The following is a 14,699-nucleotide window of genomic DNA, read 5'->3' as shown; positions in this document are numbered from 1 at the left end:
ACACAGGCCACCTCTGTGAAACATATTGTTTTACTATTAGTGTTTTTTTCTTGAATGGATAAAAAGAACGATGAAGGAGCAAAGCATTTGCATGTAATTGCACGAGTGCCCTATGAGGCTCACAAGCGGAACTCACGAGTCGGGTGACGGGACTCTGATTTCACAACAGAGATGTGTGCGAGAGCACCTGACCGCACGGGGACACTTACACTCCTTGGTGTTCCGTGGAGCGTTCTGGCAGGAGTGGCAAACCATTCCATAGATGTTCCGAGGTCGGTTCTCCAGAATATAGTATCTACGAACAGACAGAGGGATCTACCGTCAGCTTGCATGTATCCCTTTTCACAGACACAGTGTGAAATCAGCAGAATCCCTCATGTACATAGTAATGTATTATTGTCTTCATATGTATTTTTTCCTTCCAAAATGTAATGCCCATATTAACATTTGTGGATCAGAATAACCCCACTGAGTAGAAAGATTGATTTCTAAGTCTGGAGGCCCATAAAAGCATAGATGCAGGTTTCAGAATTACTGTATGGGTTCAAGAAATGACGGGAGCTATAAATCCATCCTAAAGGAATTGCCCATATACTGGCTCCCCTAGCTCTTCTTTTTGATAATAATAAATTGACATATACAGCAGTCCTTCGAGTACAAAATCGCAAATCGAACTTTTTAGTTAAAGATGACAAATTTGATCACATTGAGGACTGAATCAAAGCCAAGTACAAGAGGTTAATGCATTCAATCATAACATTCTCTAATACATTTTTTACTGTCTTCCAGGCATAACCCTTTATCTGTAGCAATTAATCAAACACTAGGAACTTGTTAATACAGTACTTAGACGCCTGAAAAACTATGTTGCATGTCCTGTTAAGATTTCCTACGGTGCAGTGCTCTCCTTTTCCAAATACCGCAGTGATCTTGCCGATTACAAAAAAAATAAAAAGGAGAAAAAATATGCATAAGTCAAAGAAAAAGGAAAGCCCAGAGCCATAAGATTTTGCAATAAAGATTTATTGTAAAACGGAAGCCAAACTGAAAAACATTCCCAAATGATAATGATTTGAGGGCAATTTTTACTTTATAACACTCCACAAAAGCCCTTTCTCTCTGGGGAAGAGAAGAAGTTGCCTTTAGTGGTCTGGACTGGCATTGTCCAGCGAAAGGCTCCCCTTTTTATGTAAGACTTGAGGATGTAGGACCATCAGTGCCAAACCAATACTGGTTAACTATTCTGAAAAAATAACAGCTCTCCCAAACCAGAAGTCTGAAACTCATATCTCAATTCATGGCTATTTACTTTGGCAGCCTGGAGTTGTTTACCAAAAAGAAGTAGTACTCTTTCCTTGTCCCTGGTCGGTGAGCTACTACCCAGGAAGTTCATGTCCGTGGGCATACAGAATAGGTCTTGGGTTTCCAGTTGAAGAAAGCTACTATTTACTTTACTTATAAATAGTGTGAGAAGCTTCTTGTGAAAAAATAAATAAATACATAAACACTGGAAGTATAAAATTATCTTTTGCAACATCTGTATCATTAAAATAGTTTGCATATCACACATATGAAAACAAAATTAAACTGAAAACAAGCCTCTTTTGAAACCTCATCTTACTGCCCAGTAACAACAAGTTATTATATAATACAGTCTAATAAAATGCTATGAGTACTGTGCAGACACATTTAGAGGTATTATTATTGCAATTATTGTTACATAAAAGTATGTTAAGTAATTACCGGATCTAATTAAAATTTTAATGTGGTGTTAAGGTGATAACATACTAGCGTACTACAAGTAATTGCCTTCTCCCTAAACTGTTGAAAAACAGATACTGTACTTTGCAGTACCATGAGATTTTAGAGAGACAGTAATCAGTCAGGAAGAATCCCAAAATCCTGAGTAAGAAAGAGCAATGGTGAAACAATACTTATTTTTATTACCAAAACATATGAGCCATTGGAAAACTGTCATTTTTCAAAACATTATCTTTGTTAATGTGCAGAAATGTTATTTTACAACATTTTTTTACATTGTTACAAATACAAATATATAAAAGCAACTGCTAACTGTTGTTTCTAATCACTCTGTTACTGTAAGTGTGCATTTCTGTTTGCATCTGCCTGACTAACAATGTAAATAAATATGAATTAAGTGAGCAGGGAATTGTTCAATTGCAAATTGGTCATTTGTTTAATTGTGCACAGTGTCACAGCTTCCGTAAATGTAAAATATTAAAAGCGGTCTCTTTTACACAAATGCATGAAATAAGCCTTTTGTATTGCATATATTACTCGGTAATCTGAATGCTGCTATTACTCATTTTGGAATGACGACTTCTATTAACTGTGATTATGTCTATCAACTGTGATATTAAAACAACCACACAAATTCAACAGATAAGTTACAGATTGGACTGGGCACTGTGGGAAGCCATGTTTTTTCCTTTTTTACCCAAGATCAGGTCTAAAAGAACTACTACGACCAGACCTATTTGATTAGTGATGTTACGAGGCCAGCTGTGAGTTTATGTGCATGGTAACTTATTAACTGTACATATTCATATGCTGTCTACGCAATACACTGCATGCTAATTCGATATAAAACACTTCTGGCATTTCAACCTCAGTGCAGATATGATCACAACACAGTTCCCCTCTGTATTCCAGCTGAGGTTCTTGAGGTGAAGATTCGAGAGTCCTGCTCTGCTGACATGGGCAGCTGCTAGGAAATGCTAGTGTGGGTCATTGAAGCAGCTATAAAACACGGATTCCAGAGGGGAGAGCTGATGTAGCGGTCAAAACTCTGGACTTGTGACTTGAATCCCTGACATCGTACTCTTACTCGAGTCACAGCTGAATTGATCTAGTAAAACAACCGGCTGTGTGCATAGGTGTAAATGGGACTCACGCTGGATTATTTTAAAAAATGCTAAAAATAACAGACAGAGTTCTAAATGTGTTCAAGAGCTGAGTATCTCCCCTATGCAGTGTACACCAAGAGTGTACTTACTTCTCTGTGGCAGGCCAGCATTGCATACTTCAGCCCCGGGATGCCAAGCAGATTACACTTAAGGGAGTACAAGGGGTGGGGGGGGTGTCAGATACTGCCAAACCACAAGTGCAAGTGGAAAGCCAAAGATGCATGGACTTCTATAATGACAAACAGCGGGGACTGTTTAAACTCCCCCGCCGCAATACGCTATGAGCAGTGAAACTGTAAGCAGAGGCCAATAATTTCCCCCTTTTTTTAAATGACCTTATCCAAATGCGTGTTGGATTTTATTCATAATAAAGTTAAATACGTTTCTGAAATTCACTACTAAAAAATAAGAACCGAGATTTTTTTATGTAGTACCTCATATTGCGCCGAAATTAATAATAATACACGCACAAGCAGAATAATGTAAATGCGAAATAAATGTGTGATATCAAGATATGGATGCAACAATGCTTTCTTTAGCAAAACTTTCAGAAGGCCGATGAGCAAATAAGCATAACCTAACATAAAAGTGTTAATAGTAAACAAAAAGTTAGATACGTTAGTGTTACTTTTGCCCCTAACACAATCCAACTCAAGCCTATGTTAGAAACATCACAATGCTATCTCTTTTGTCCTTTTGTGCAACATACTGTAGCCCTCTTGCTATATCTGAAGCTGAAAAAGTAATACACCCCTTTATAATAATAATTATAATTGCTTAGACTTATATAGCGTTTTTTCTGGACACTCCACTCAAAGTGCTTTACAGGTAATGGGGACTCCTCTCCACCACGACCAATGTGCAGCATCCACCTTTATTTAATCAAACTGGATTACTGGAACCCCATATTTACTGAGTGTGCTATATATATATAATTAAAATGATAAATAATTAAAATGATAAATATGAGATATTCATGAGATATATACAATTAGAAAGAGATAAATACAATTCTCCTTGCTTCCTATGGGTAATCTTGGTGTGCAGCTCAAGATTTCTTCTAATGTCAAAAAACCTTTTTGTACTTGTTTTCTGATTCCGCTTTCTTAAAGACGTTGTGTCATGGGTGAACAGGGGTGTGGGGAGGGCCTGAGACTGACATTCACTCGGTTCAGGGAGGGAGCTAATATTTCAACCCCGGACCAGTGCAGGCAGAGACTGGGCCAGGCTGTGTGTGCCGGCCTGAGGTCTGGGGCCTTCTCCTGAAGGCCTGTTGCCCAGGGCAACAGTGAGGCAGCAGTGTGGTCCCCTTGTCAGGATTATTCCACATTTACGAGGAGCTTGATGCTCCATTACTTGATGCGCAGCCAGGACACTGGCAGACAGCACACCCTGCTGGAGGGCATTCTGTTAATTTGCCTGTTTTTTTCCCTTTCTCTTTCCTTTTCCCTACTCTTACATTTATTGTTCATTTCTTACACCCTTTAAAATATGTTTTTACATGCTCACATTTTAACCACTCAGCTGTCTTCTAGAGCAGGAATTCCTAATCCTGGTCCTGGTGGCCAACACACCCACTCGTTTTTCTTCCAGACGAGCTCTCAGTTACACAATTGAAGCCTCAATTAATTTACTAATTTTTTACTTAATTAATTTAATAGTTTTGGGATTATTTTGAAATGCTGGACTGTTATCAGCTCTTAAATGTGACCTTTTAACTACTGCATTTCATAACTTTTCAGAAGGAAAAAAAGGCAGACAAGCAATTTGTTGATTAATTAGGATTTCAGATAGGTAATTAAACTCAGGTGAACTGAAATCCAGAGGGTGTTTGGTCCTCCAGGAGCAGGATTAATAAACCCATGCTAGTACATAATCAAAGGGTGTTCTGACTGCCTGATGAAGAGTACTTCAAGGGAGTAAGTAAAAATCATGTCTTTGACCTTGAATGATGTTTCACAAAGGCACTACTATACTACAGAACTGAAACAATTCAAAGCAGTTTTTTTTATTTGTGAAGAAGAGACATTCCAGGAAAGCAAGGTTATTTTGTAAACACTTCAGGATTGGTATCCACCAGGTCCTGTGGTAACTCAGTGGAAAAAAAAGTATTATGAAGCAAACAAAAAAAAAAGCTTTAAAGAATTCAGAGTTGCCACTCCACAATGAGATTAAAGAAAAACTTTCAGGAAAAATCTAATTTCCCTGGGCTTACTTGTGTCAAAAAACAATGTGCACACTATACTGATTGCTTTTATTTTATGTTGGCAGCCTTTTTACATTCATGACAATGGTGTTTCCTTATTCTGCATCATTTAAATCTTACTGGTAGGAACTGGCGTCCAGGTTGTTTGAGCTATCTGTATGTACTCAACTTGTTTGATGCAATAAATAATTATGGGTATGCCTAATCTGAACTGAGGAGAGAGAAACCGCTCAGTTTGAACCAGCAAAAAAGGGCCAAGCAAAGGGTCACTAAATGCCGGATAGGAAAATGTATGTCATATGCACAGGCGTAAAAAATGAATCCCTTCGCTCTTAAGTGGACAAAATCTAAATATACTAATACTGTACCTGAAAGGTACAGACAAAAGTTAATCTGCCAGACTTCAGAATCAGCCATGAAACAAGCTGGAAATTAACTTTCCACAAAGGGTAGTGGGCCTATGAAAGAAACTGCTCAGACATGCTGTTGCAATTGATTTACTTGAACGCCTCGAGAAATGACCAGAAGAAATCCTACTTAATCTCTTAATTTATGGTAATAAATTGAGCTAGAGGGGCCAAATCAGCCGATCTCTTAATTGCAGCTTTTTCTAATAACGTTTTATTTAAAACAATGTGGCAGAGACAGTTTATACTTTGTTTTGGAGCGGACATTAGAGATTAAAGACCCAGAACTGGAGATTATGCTATCCTCATTTAAAGATTGAATTCTCTGGACAGTAGGTATGGATGCATTTTCCTTGGCAGTTCTGTGGCCTGAGTAGAAGCTCTGGGATTTCTGAGTGAGCTCTCTTATTGAGTGGTGGCACTGTGGCTAAGGCTCTGCGCCTGTGGGTGGAAGGTTCCCAGTTCAAATCCCCCAGCCGAATCATACTCTGTTGGGCCCCTGAAAAAGGCCCTTAACCCCCAACTGCTCCAGGGGCTCTGTATAAATGGCTGACACTGTGCTCTGACCCCAAGCTTCTCTCTCTCCCCTGTCTGTGTGTCTCATGGAGAGCAAGTTGGGGTATGTGAAAAGACAAATTCCTAATGCAAGAAATTGTATATGGCCAATAAAGGGATCTTATCTTACCCTGGCAGACACGGCCCGCACTCTGCGTCGCTCTCCGGGGTTCCGGGTGTGAGCACGGTGGCGCGATACAGCGAGTCGCAGTCTTTGTGCCGCCTGCAGATCTCGTATTTACCCTTGGAGAACTTCCCCGCCGGACAGGGCACGCAGCCATAGTCTTCGTCTTTGATGCCGTAGCCACAGGTCTGGAAGAGAGCAGCGGGAATCAGCAGCCATGTTTCTCCAGCAGTGTGGCTTGTTATGTAAACCTACACAGCCTGGGACATGATAAACATGGGCTCCAGCACGCATTTGGACACCAGATGTTTAGTTACTCGTCAGAACTCTTGGAGGTTGAATACGCTGTATAACCCTCCTACAGACATCCCAATTTCCAGTTTTATTCTGTTTTTACTTAGATGTGCCCTTCTAAGTGGGTAATAACCTTGGTCTTGGGGGGGGGGGGGGGATCACTGTGTCTTCTGTTTTTTTTTAGTTTTCTATTTGAGTCTTCTTTGTAGGTTTGCTTTGGGCTCTTGAAAGGCTGACTGGGGTTTGTAATGCATGCTAACGTAAATGGTGGGGGGGGGGCATTCATTATAGGAGTATGTGATACAGCTTCCTTCTCTCCATTGTCATAAATGGATCTCCTGTTAAATGTTGTTTAGTCAGAAATAAGGGTAAGGAAGTGGAAATGCTGTTCTATATGCAAATCATTGTGCTGATGTTTTCAGAAAAAGTACCCAATACATGGAGGTATTTTTGCAACTCAGGACGGAGTACAGAACCAAGTTAAGCCAAAAGTTTGAACAAGCAAGCGGATCAATTAAAGGAATCAATTTGCAATGCCAGCACAAGAGCCAGTGTTTTTAGGAACATTTATAACATTTATAACATTTCCTCTGTAAACCTAATGCAGGTACACGAACTGAAACCATGATACATAAATGGGTTCATATAGCAGGCCACCTGCTTAATTCTTAATTCAGGATCGCTCACTATACAGAGCGATTCACAGTTCCTATGACCTTGGTGATGCAGCTATCTGTATTTTGGGTTGATCAGTCCCAAGACTGTATATCTTGCACCTGTGCTTATCACCACCATTATTAATGTAGTTGGCCGAATCCTTTATCCAAAGCAGCTTACAATTGCACCCATTCATACAGCATTCCTGGGTATCTCACTAGCAGTGTCCCACCTAGGATATGAACCCACAACGTTCCAGTTACAAGTCCACAAAGTCCTAAGCACAGCTCCTCACAGCTGCCAATCAGGTAGCTAGAATGGACAATTTGGTGCTAAGCTGTGAACAGACTTTCATTAAAGTTCTTCATATACAATATAACTCTGTACTGGATATTCAGAGCAGTTCCCAGGCACTGCATGGCCCCTTGTCTTCACCGAAATATTGCAATCCTGTTTGACATCAGTTTAGTGAACTACTGCAACACCTGAAACTAGCAATAGAGATAAACATCATAGAAATTGTTTTAAAACTAATTTTGAATCAATGACTATGTTAAAGTAGAAAAAATGCACCTAAATATTGAACTAAATTGCAATTATTATTAATTGAAATGTAATTATTGGAATCCTGTAATTATTGCCTTTCCATACATTTATCAATTGGATTCAACCACCCTATAGTTCTAATTCCTGAAAAAAATCAGAAGCACTTGCAAGGTTTATAAAAGTACAGAGGAAAAAGGAAAATACCAGGAAATAGCAGAAAGTTTTTTTTTAAATCTCATTTTTAAGATCTTCAACAAGATACAGGATAAATCAGTCTGAATAACTGGATTTGTGCCCTTAAGGGCTTTATTGTTATTGATACCAACTCCATGAACTAGGTTGTATATTTTCCCCACATATTGTACTGGAAAGTTCAGTGAAAGGTTAAAAAAACTAAATTAGTTTCATAGAGAACCTTATTACATACTTTAAGAGTTACCAGCACTGCAGCATACTGAGCCAGAAGGATCCTCTTGAATGTTGAATCCTATTGAATGTTATTTAATTCAATAACAAGAGGATGACCACTTTCTGTGAGATGATATTGTTTCCTTGCTTGACCTAGATTGAATATATATTTTATTTTAAAGGTTAGAATCATGCTAGATTCTAACACACCTTTAATGCTTTAATGTATATTGCATTAACAATATGCTTCTATCTTCTAAAAATAAATTAAACCTTACATTCTTGGATATCTACAGTATATCTTTTTCATCGTTTTTATATTGACAAATAAAAATCACTTTGACACCTGTTTATCATGAAGAAGAGATTTTATCTAATGAAATGATATCTCATATTTTATCAAATGTTTTTAGTTTTAAAACCTCTTCAATGTTTGGGGTGAAATGTATTCACTTATGAGTGACTGGTCCGACCTCATAAAAACTCACTTCCCAGGAACTGTAACCATTCATTGTAAAATTAAACAGTTTCCTTATAAAACCAGAAACCTTATGAAATCTAATCTTATGAAAGAATGTAGATGGAAAAAAAGTTATTAGCGCTGCAATTTACCTAGACCAGAGGGTCATATGTACTGTACTACCTGAGAAGAGAAAAGATTAAAACCTCCTGGCTTCTGATTTTTAATTATCACCTTTCATCACTGAGACATAAGGAAAACATTTGATGTTAAGGTTCAATAACCATTTCAGATTCACCTAACTGCACTCTTCTTTTCATTTATAGACATGAAAGCAAGCCCTGTCTGATATTATGACACATAATGAAAAGCGTTGCTTGATAACCAGCATTTAAATATCATAAAAGCATATTCCTTAAGCTGAAGGAAATGAAATGCATAGTATTTGTTGTGGGATATTTATGCTATGGGCTTCTCACAGGAAAAGACTGGGATTCTGTTTTAATTACAGCTTTCCGGCCATGTAAGAGACACTAAGTCAGCATCAAAACCAATAAGCCGCCTTGTTGCAATGAAGGTCCACACTTTCCCCAGATTTTTTTTTTCCCACAGAAATTAATTCTTTAACTCAAAAGTGACAAAACTGGTATTTGCTTTTGGACTGAAATACAGGTGAAGATGTTTAACTTCCTTCCCTGACCAAGTTACACAAGAAAGCCGGAAACAGCAGTGCGTGGGGATTTATTTCAGTCAAACCAGGCGAAACCCTAATGCAAGACTGTCGTGGGGAACTAAACATGAATTTAAAGTGTAGAATTGTGCTGCTCTCAGATCAATACAACTAATAGCAAACAAATAGCGACTTTGCTATTCTCCAAACCAATTTAATCTTAAATTTTATGCAGGTAACAGCTTGTATAAATAAATACATTTCCTGTTCCACATTGGGTTGAAGGGTGCAAAAGTGCCTAGCTGATAAAACACAATGACCATTCTTCCATTATCAGTTAGTCACTTATTCCTTGTAATGGTCACAGCATTGGAAGGTTATCCTGGAAGCATACAGTAAAGACATGGGACTACAGTGCATAAGACAGACAAGATAGCAGACCTAACTACCATGCTCGCAAAGAAATACATCGATACATTTTCTAACCTCTTTATCCAGTACAGGGTCACTGGGGAGCCTATGCTAGCAAGCAAGGCAGGATACACCCTGGATGGGATGCTAGTCCATCGCAAGGCAAACACAGATATACTGTACACACACTCACATCAGGACCAATTTCCCAGAAACCAATTAACTAATTAACCTAGTCTTTAGACTGCTGAAGGAAACCAGAGCACCCAGAGGAACCCCACATGAACATACAAACTCCATACAGATAGTGTCACAAATCGGCACGCAGGCACACAGAAACCATCGCATTCCCACCAGCACTCCCTAATAAGCTTCACTCACGTTGTCTTTTTAAACTGCCACCCTGCAACTGAGGTTTCCTCAGCCTGAGCTACGTATCCAGTTAGCGACTTACTCCGACTTCTCGCTTGTTCTTGTGACCCCCCTGGATTTCTGACCCACTGCTTCTGATCTCCGACCTCGCTCTGGCTCTCACGATTTGGATTCCGTTTGCCTTCAGAATCCAGTTTTCTCTCTCTGACTCCGCACGCGGTCTTTTTCCCTACCTTTTCCCCCGGCATATGTGACAGACAGCACCCCAGGTGCGGAAGTGAACCCAAGGCCACAGCACTGCGAGGCAACAATGCCAACGTGCCACGCATAACAATCACAATGTACTCAAAAACCATTTTTACGATTTTTTGTTATATTTAATTGGCCACTAACACTTTGCAAATTTCCACTTAATGTTTGTATTCCCCGGTTTAATTGTGCTACAGAAAGATGCTTTTTCCATCACCTTTCTACATCATAGGGACATAAGAAAGGTTACAAACAGGAAGAGGTAAGAGGTCAATTGGCCCATCTAGCCCATTTGGTTGTGAGAAGTAAGTTGATCCAAAGACGTCATTTTGCTGTTTTTTGAAAGCAGCCAGGGTATCGGCTTCAAACACGTGGCATACGTAATTACGTTACGTGGCTGCTCATGAAGATGTTCTGGCTTGGTACTAATTAAAATATTCCCTATCGTTTGAAACAAGAAGCAACATTAATTGATAGTTTCAGTTGTTGAGGTCGGCTCCCATAGATTCAGATCCTGAATGCGATAGAGGGCAGAAACAGCTGAAGCAGGGGTTGGCAACCTGCAATACACGTGCCTTATGGGCAAGCAAAGAGACTTTCAACAGCACGTGCAATGAACACAGCACGCATAATAAGTCCAATAAGCCACACTGAAATCAAGTTTAAAAAAATGATCAAACTATGCTGTAATTTTGTACAACAGCTCGCAATTCCTAACACTGCTAACATTTTTTCACACTTAAGCGTAAAGCTAAATACTTTTAGACAAAATGGCGGTTGCCAAGAAAGCAAAGTTACTTATGCTCATTTCAGCCCTTTTGGAGTGAGGAATATAGATTAGTTTACCATAAAGACAACCATTTTTGTGCGCTTTGTAGTACTCCAAAACTACACTATGAAAAATGCATTGCAATACGAATGTTTCTAGCTGGCATGAATGAACCCAACCTGTTATGTGCCTTTTTTTTTAAATGTGGGAGGCATTTCTTGCAAAACTTACCATTTTCCTTAGGGACAGTGACGTAACTGGACAGCTTCGATACTAGCAACACGGATCTTTTGGCAAATATCAGACTAAATTGTAAGATTGTGTATATTATTTATTAATTTTAAATAGTACTATATGTTAATATTATTTTAATTCATCAAAGTGTAAGTAGGGATATTATTGATATTAACAAAGTATCAAAGCCATGCAAAAAAAAACAGGTGCATGAGCTAACATTTGGCATCATTTCAATTTATACCTTAAACTTAAATATAATTTGTGCTTATGTTTTGTGTTGGAGGGACAGACAGACATGCACATGAATGCTGGCAAGACAGACAACTGGAGGAACAAACTGACAAACGCAAAGCCAAAATAATTTGTAGCATTCACTTTAAGTCCAACAAACACAGCCTCTAGAAATGCTGGATTACAGTGCAACCATTTGTGAGCACACAGACAAAGGACAGAATCCAAATCGATTTGCTGCACTGAGCAATTCTGAAAAAAAAAAGTTTTTTTTGCAATCAGCTGAATGAAAGGATAGGTCCAAAGGACCTGAAGTCTCAAAATCGACTAACTAAAAGGATGCAGGAGAAATAAGGGCCCTTACCATATACGGCTCTTCTCCTGGCTGGCACTGTGGACAGGCCTGACATGTCCCGCTGGTCTGGTTGTAGAATTCATTCTCCCCACAGCTGGAGTATTCTGCCCTCAGCAGAGGGATAGTGGACACCTGAGAGACAGGTTCACAGGTCACCGTCTGAACAGAGTGTACAGAGTTATCCATTTATTACAGTGAAACCTGGGAATGGAGTCTAAAACAGGCAGCCACGCCGCTTTGTGATGACCAAGTCCAGAACAGAAAGACACAGCTCTGGTTCAATTCCTCTTTTGGAAACTATACTGTATATTGATTTACAGTGTTTAATCTACACTAGTTTTAGTATTTTCTATAAATAAATAACTGTGATAACATTTAAAGAACCCATAAACAAAGGAAATCCAAATTCACCAAAAAGAAAAAGTAAGCAGAAAATAAGGAACTTTTAGCGATGGGGTTTTTTGTATAGGAAAATATAGCATTATTTTAGACTGTTACAATGTACCTAAAGGCTAGGGTTGACACTTGGGAGAATTATAACCTTCCTACTGAGTATTCCTGTGGCAAAACAAATTATTCTTTATTCTTTAACACTGTTAATTTCTGTCAGTCTTTCCTTAAATCTTATTGCTTCTCCTAGCACTAAATGTCACCCTATCTCCAGGCTTGACTCCAAACCCAACACCAGTTTTAACTCCAGTCTTGCCCCCTGCCGAGACCCTGACCCCAATTTAAACTTCAGCCCTTTCCCTAGCTCGCTGGTGCCCTGCTCCTGGTTTGCCACAGTCCTGCAGGTTTTCTAACCAGCCTTAAATTGTCCATTTAATCATGAATCAGAGGATACTGTGGCTATCTAGGACCAAAGGTCAAGACTCCAACCCTAACTCTAATATAACCCTACCCACACCTGACCCTAAATGTAGCTCCAACCCTCATTATAACTTTATTTCACAGCCTAAATCATTCCCTTACTTGGCTCCAAATCTCACATAAACTCTAAATTGCTAAAACTAAAATTCCTAGTTCAGAACATTTAACTCATAGTTCATTCTCAGTGAAATGGCCGTAAAACTTGTATCAAAATTTGTTCAGAAAGCTAAACTAACTTATTCCCCAGCTGGCCCAGCGCAAATAAAGTCAACATTATTATGACCTTATTTAAAAAATGGATGAGAAACAATTACAAAAATCCCATGGAGGAGTTTACATTTTAACGGGGAGCAGACAAATGATATAAATAAACGTCTAATTGATTTATTTAGCCCTCTTTTTGTTCTCGATATAGATGCGCCAGTTAGACTTTTTCCTGACAGACAACAGCTGCGTTTAGCTGCTGAGCAGAGCTGCCAGTCCTGAAAGTGAGTGAGTTTCGGCTGTGATCAGTGATCTGGAGTCCAAAGCCTTAAAAAACAACTAGATTGCAAACAAGGAGCAGAGCAGCAGAATCGCAAGAAACACAACACATCAAGGAAAAGTCAGAAACGCACTGCAGCGGTCCCTCTGACGATCCTCCAAATTCATCCTGTTTTAGTTTATCCTCAAATAGACTCATCAGGCTCTCGAAATTACATATTTTAGCAGTAGAATTTGATAATGCTGTATTTCACTGTCAGGAGGGGTTTAAGAAAAACCATATGAACAGTGAAAAAAGTGCCTCTCATATACTGCCAAATGGAATTACTTCAGTAGGATTGCAATAAGAGTCAAAGCAATCAAACCTCAACATTTATTTTCTTGTTAATTTGCTCAATGCTTTACAGTTCAGTTTCAGTAAAGAACAGTAAAGAACACTATTCTCCCTAAACTTCATGAGCCACTGACCACATATACAGTACACTACATAGCAAAAAGTACCACCTGAAAAATCAGAAACAAAAACTAGTTGTATTTAATGATTCGATAAAAAAGTTAAACACCACATCTTCTTTAAGATCTGTAATTATTTTAGGCAAATGGACAAAACTGAATAGGTCTGAATTAAAGAAATCATTACCCTCACCTGAAAAAGCAGACTGAAACTGCAGACAAATTCAAGACAAAAAAAAGTTTTCAAAAAACAATCACAGTAAAAACATTGCAAGATATTAACAAATCACAATTATTGAGTATGTATGTGACAGTGACGCTCATGTGGGCATTAATTAGCTTCCTGACCACTTTCCTACTTTCTCCTTTAGCAAACTGCTGGGGTTCCCAATAAAAGCAAGTTAATATGGGACTAATCCAATCTAATCTAGGGTCTGTAATAGAAAGAATTGAAGGGGTATAATTAAAAGAGCGCAATGAGATTAACTCCTGGGAGCAGTGCCAGACGTTTATTCAAGTCAACATCTAAAAAAAGAGCAAGGAACTGAGGGTAGATCAAAACTATATGCTTTGTGTGGTAGTAAAGGAGTCGATTTTAGTTGGCACAGAGCACTAAATGTCTGGAACTCACTTTTCATGTGCTTTGTTTTGGAGCCACCTATTTTTCCGCTGAAAGCAAAATAAGCCCTTTACCCATCTTCTGCTCTGTGTGCTATTTGTGTGTTTTTATTTTGGGGAAAAATAAAAACAAATGTTAAAAAAGAAAATACTCTCCGGCAGTCACTCACCAGTAAGAAGGAAAGGAAATGGGACTTTCTGGATTCTCCCTGCTGGATCATTTTCCTTCCTTACCCCTGGGAAAGGAGGAGGGAAGAAACGGGGGGGGAAAAATGAGCATGTGAATTAATGTGATTACTGTTGCTTGTCCCGTGTTACAGGTGCGCAAGTAGAAACTCGCTCTGCAGAGAAGCAGCACATGCACACAGCATTAGGGGAATGTTCTGACCCTCAGCCA

At 38.9% G+C, this 14,699-nt stretch overlaps 1 protein-coding gene across 1 annotated transcript in view; it reads right to left on the bottom strand.

The window, feature by feature from the left end:
- Window positions 1–14,699, bottom strand: part of edar (ectodysplasin A receptor) — a 47,815-nt gene that overhangs the window by 14,720 nt on the left and 18,396 nt on the right. Inside the window, exons 2-5 of the mRNA XM_015361483.2 lie at window positions 14,473–14,538; window positions 11,888–12,010; window positions 6,226–6,407; window positions 210–295 (exon numbers count right to left, since the gene is read on the bottom strand). Coding sequence (XP_015216969.1) covers window positions 210–295; window positions 6,226–6,407; window positions 11,888–12,010; window positions 14,473–14,523 — 442 coding nt within the window. The 5' untranslated portion in view covers window positions 14,524–14,538. The remainder of the gene's footprint in view (window positions 1–209; window positions 296–6,225; window positions 6,408–11,887; window positions 12,011–14,472; window positions 14,539–14,699) is intronic.

The sequence above is a fragment of the Lepisosteus oculatus genome, chromosome 13 (genome assembly GCF_040954835.1).
Source record: "Lepisosteus oculatus isolate fLepOcu1 chromosome 13, fLepOcu1.hap2, whole genome shotgun sequence".
Lineage (NCBI taxonomy): Eukaryota > Metazoa > Chordata > Actinopteri > Semionotiformes > Lepisosteidae > Lepisosteus > Lepisosteus oculatus.
The sequence above is the reverse complement of the archived record's forward strand: the minus strand, read 5'-3'. Positions and strand labels throughout refer to the sequence as shown.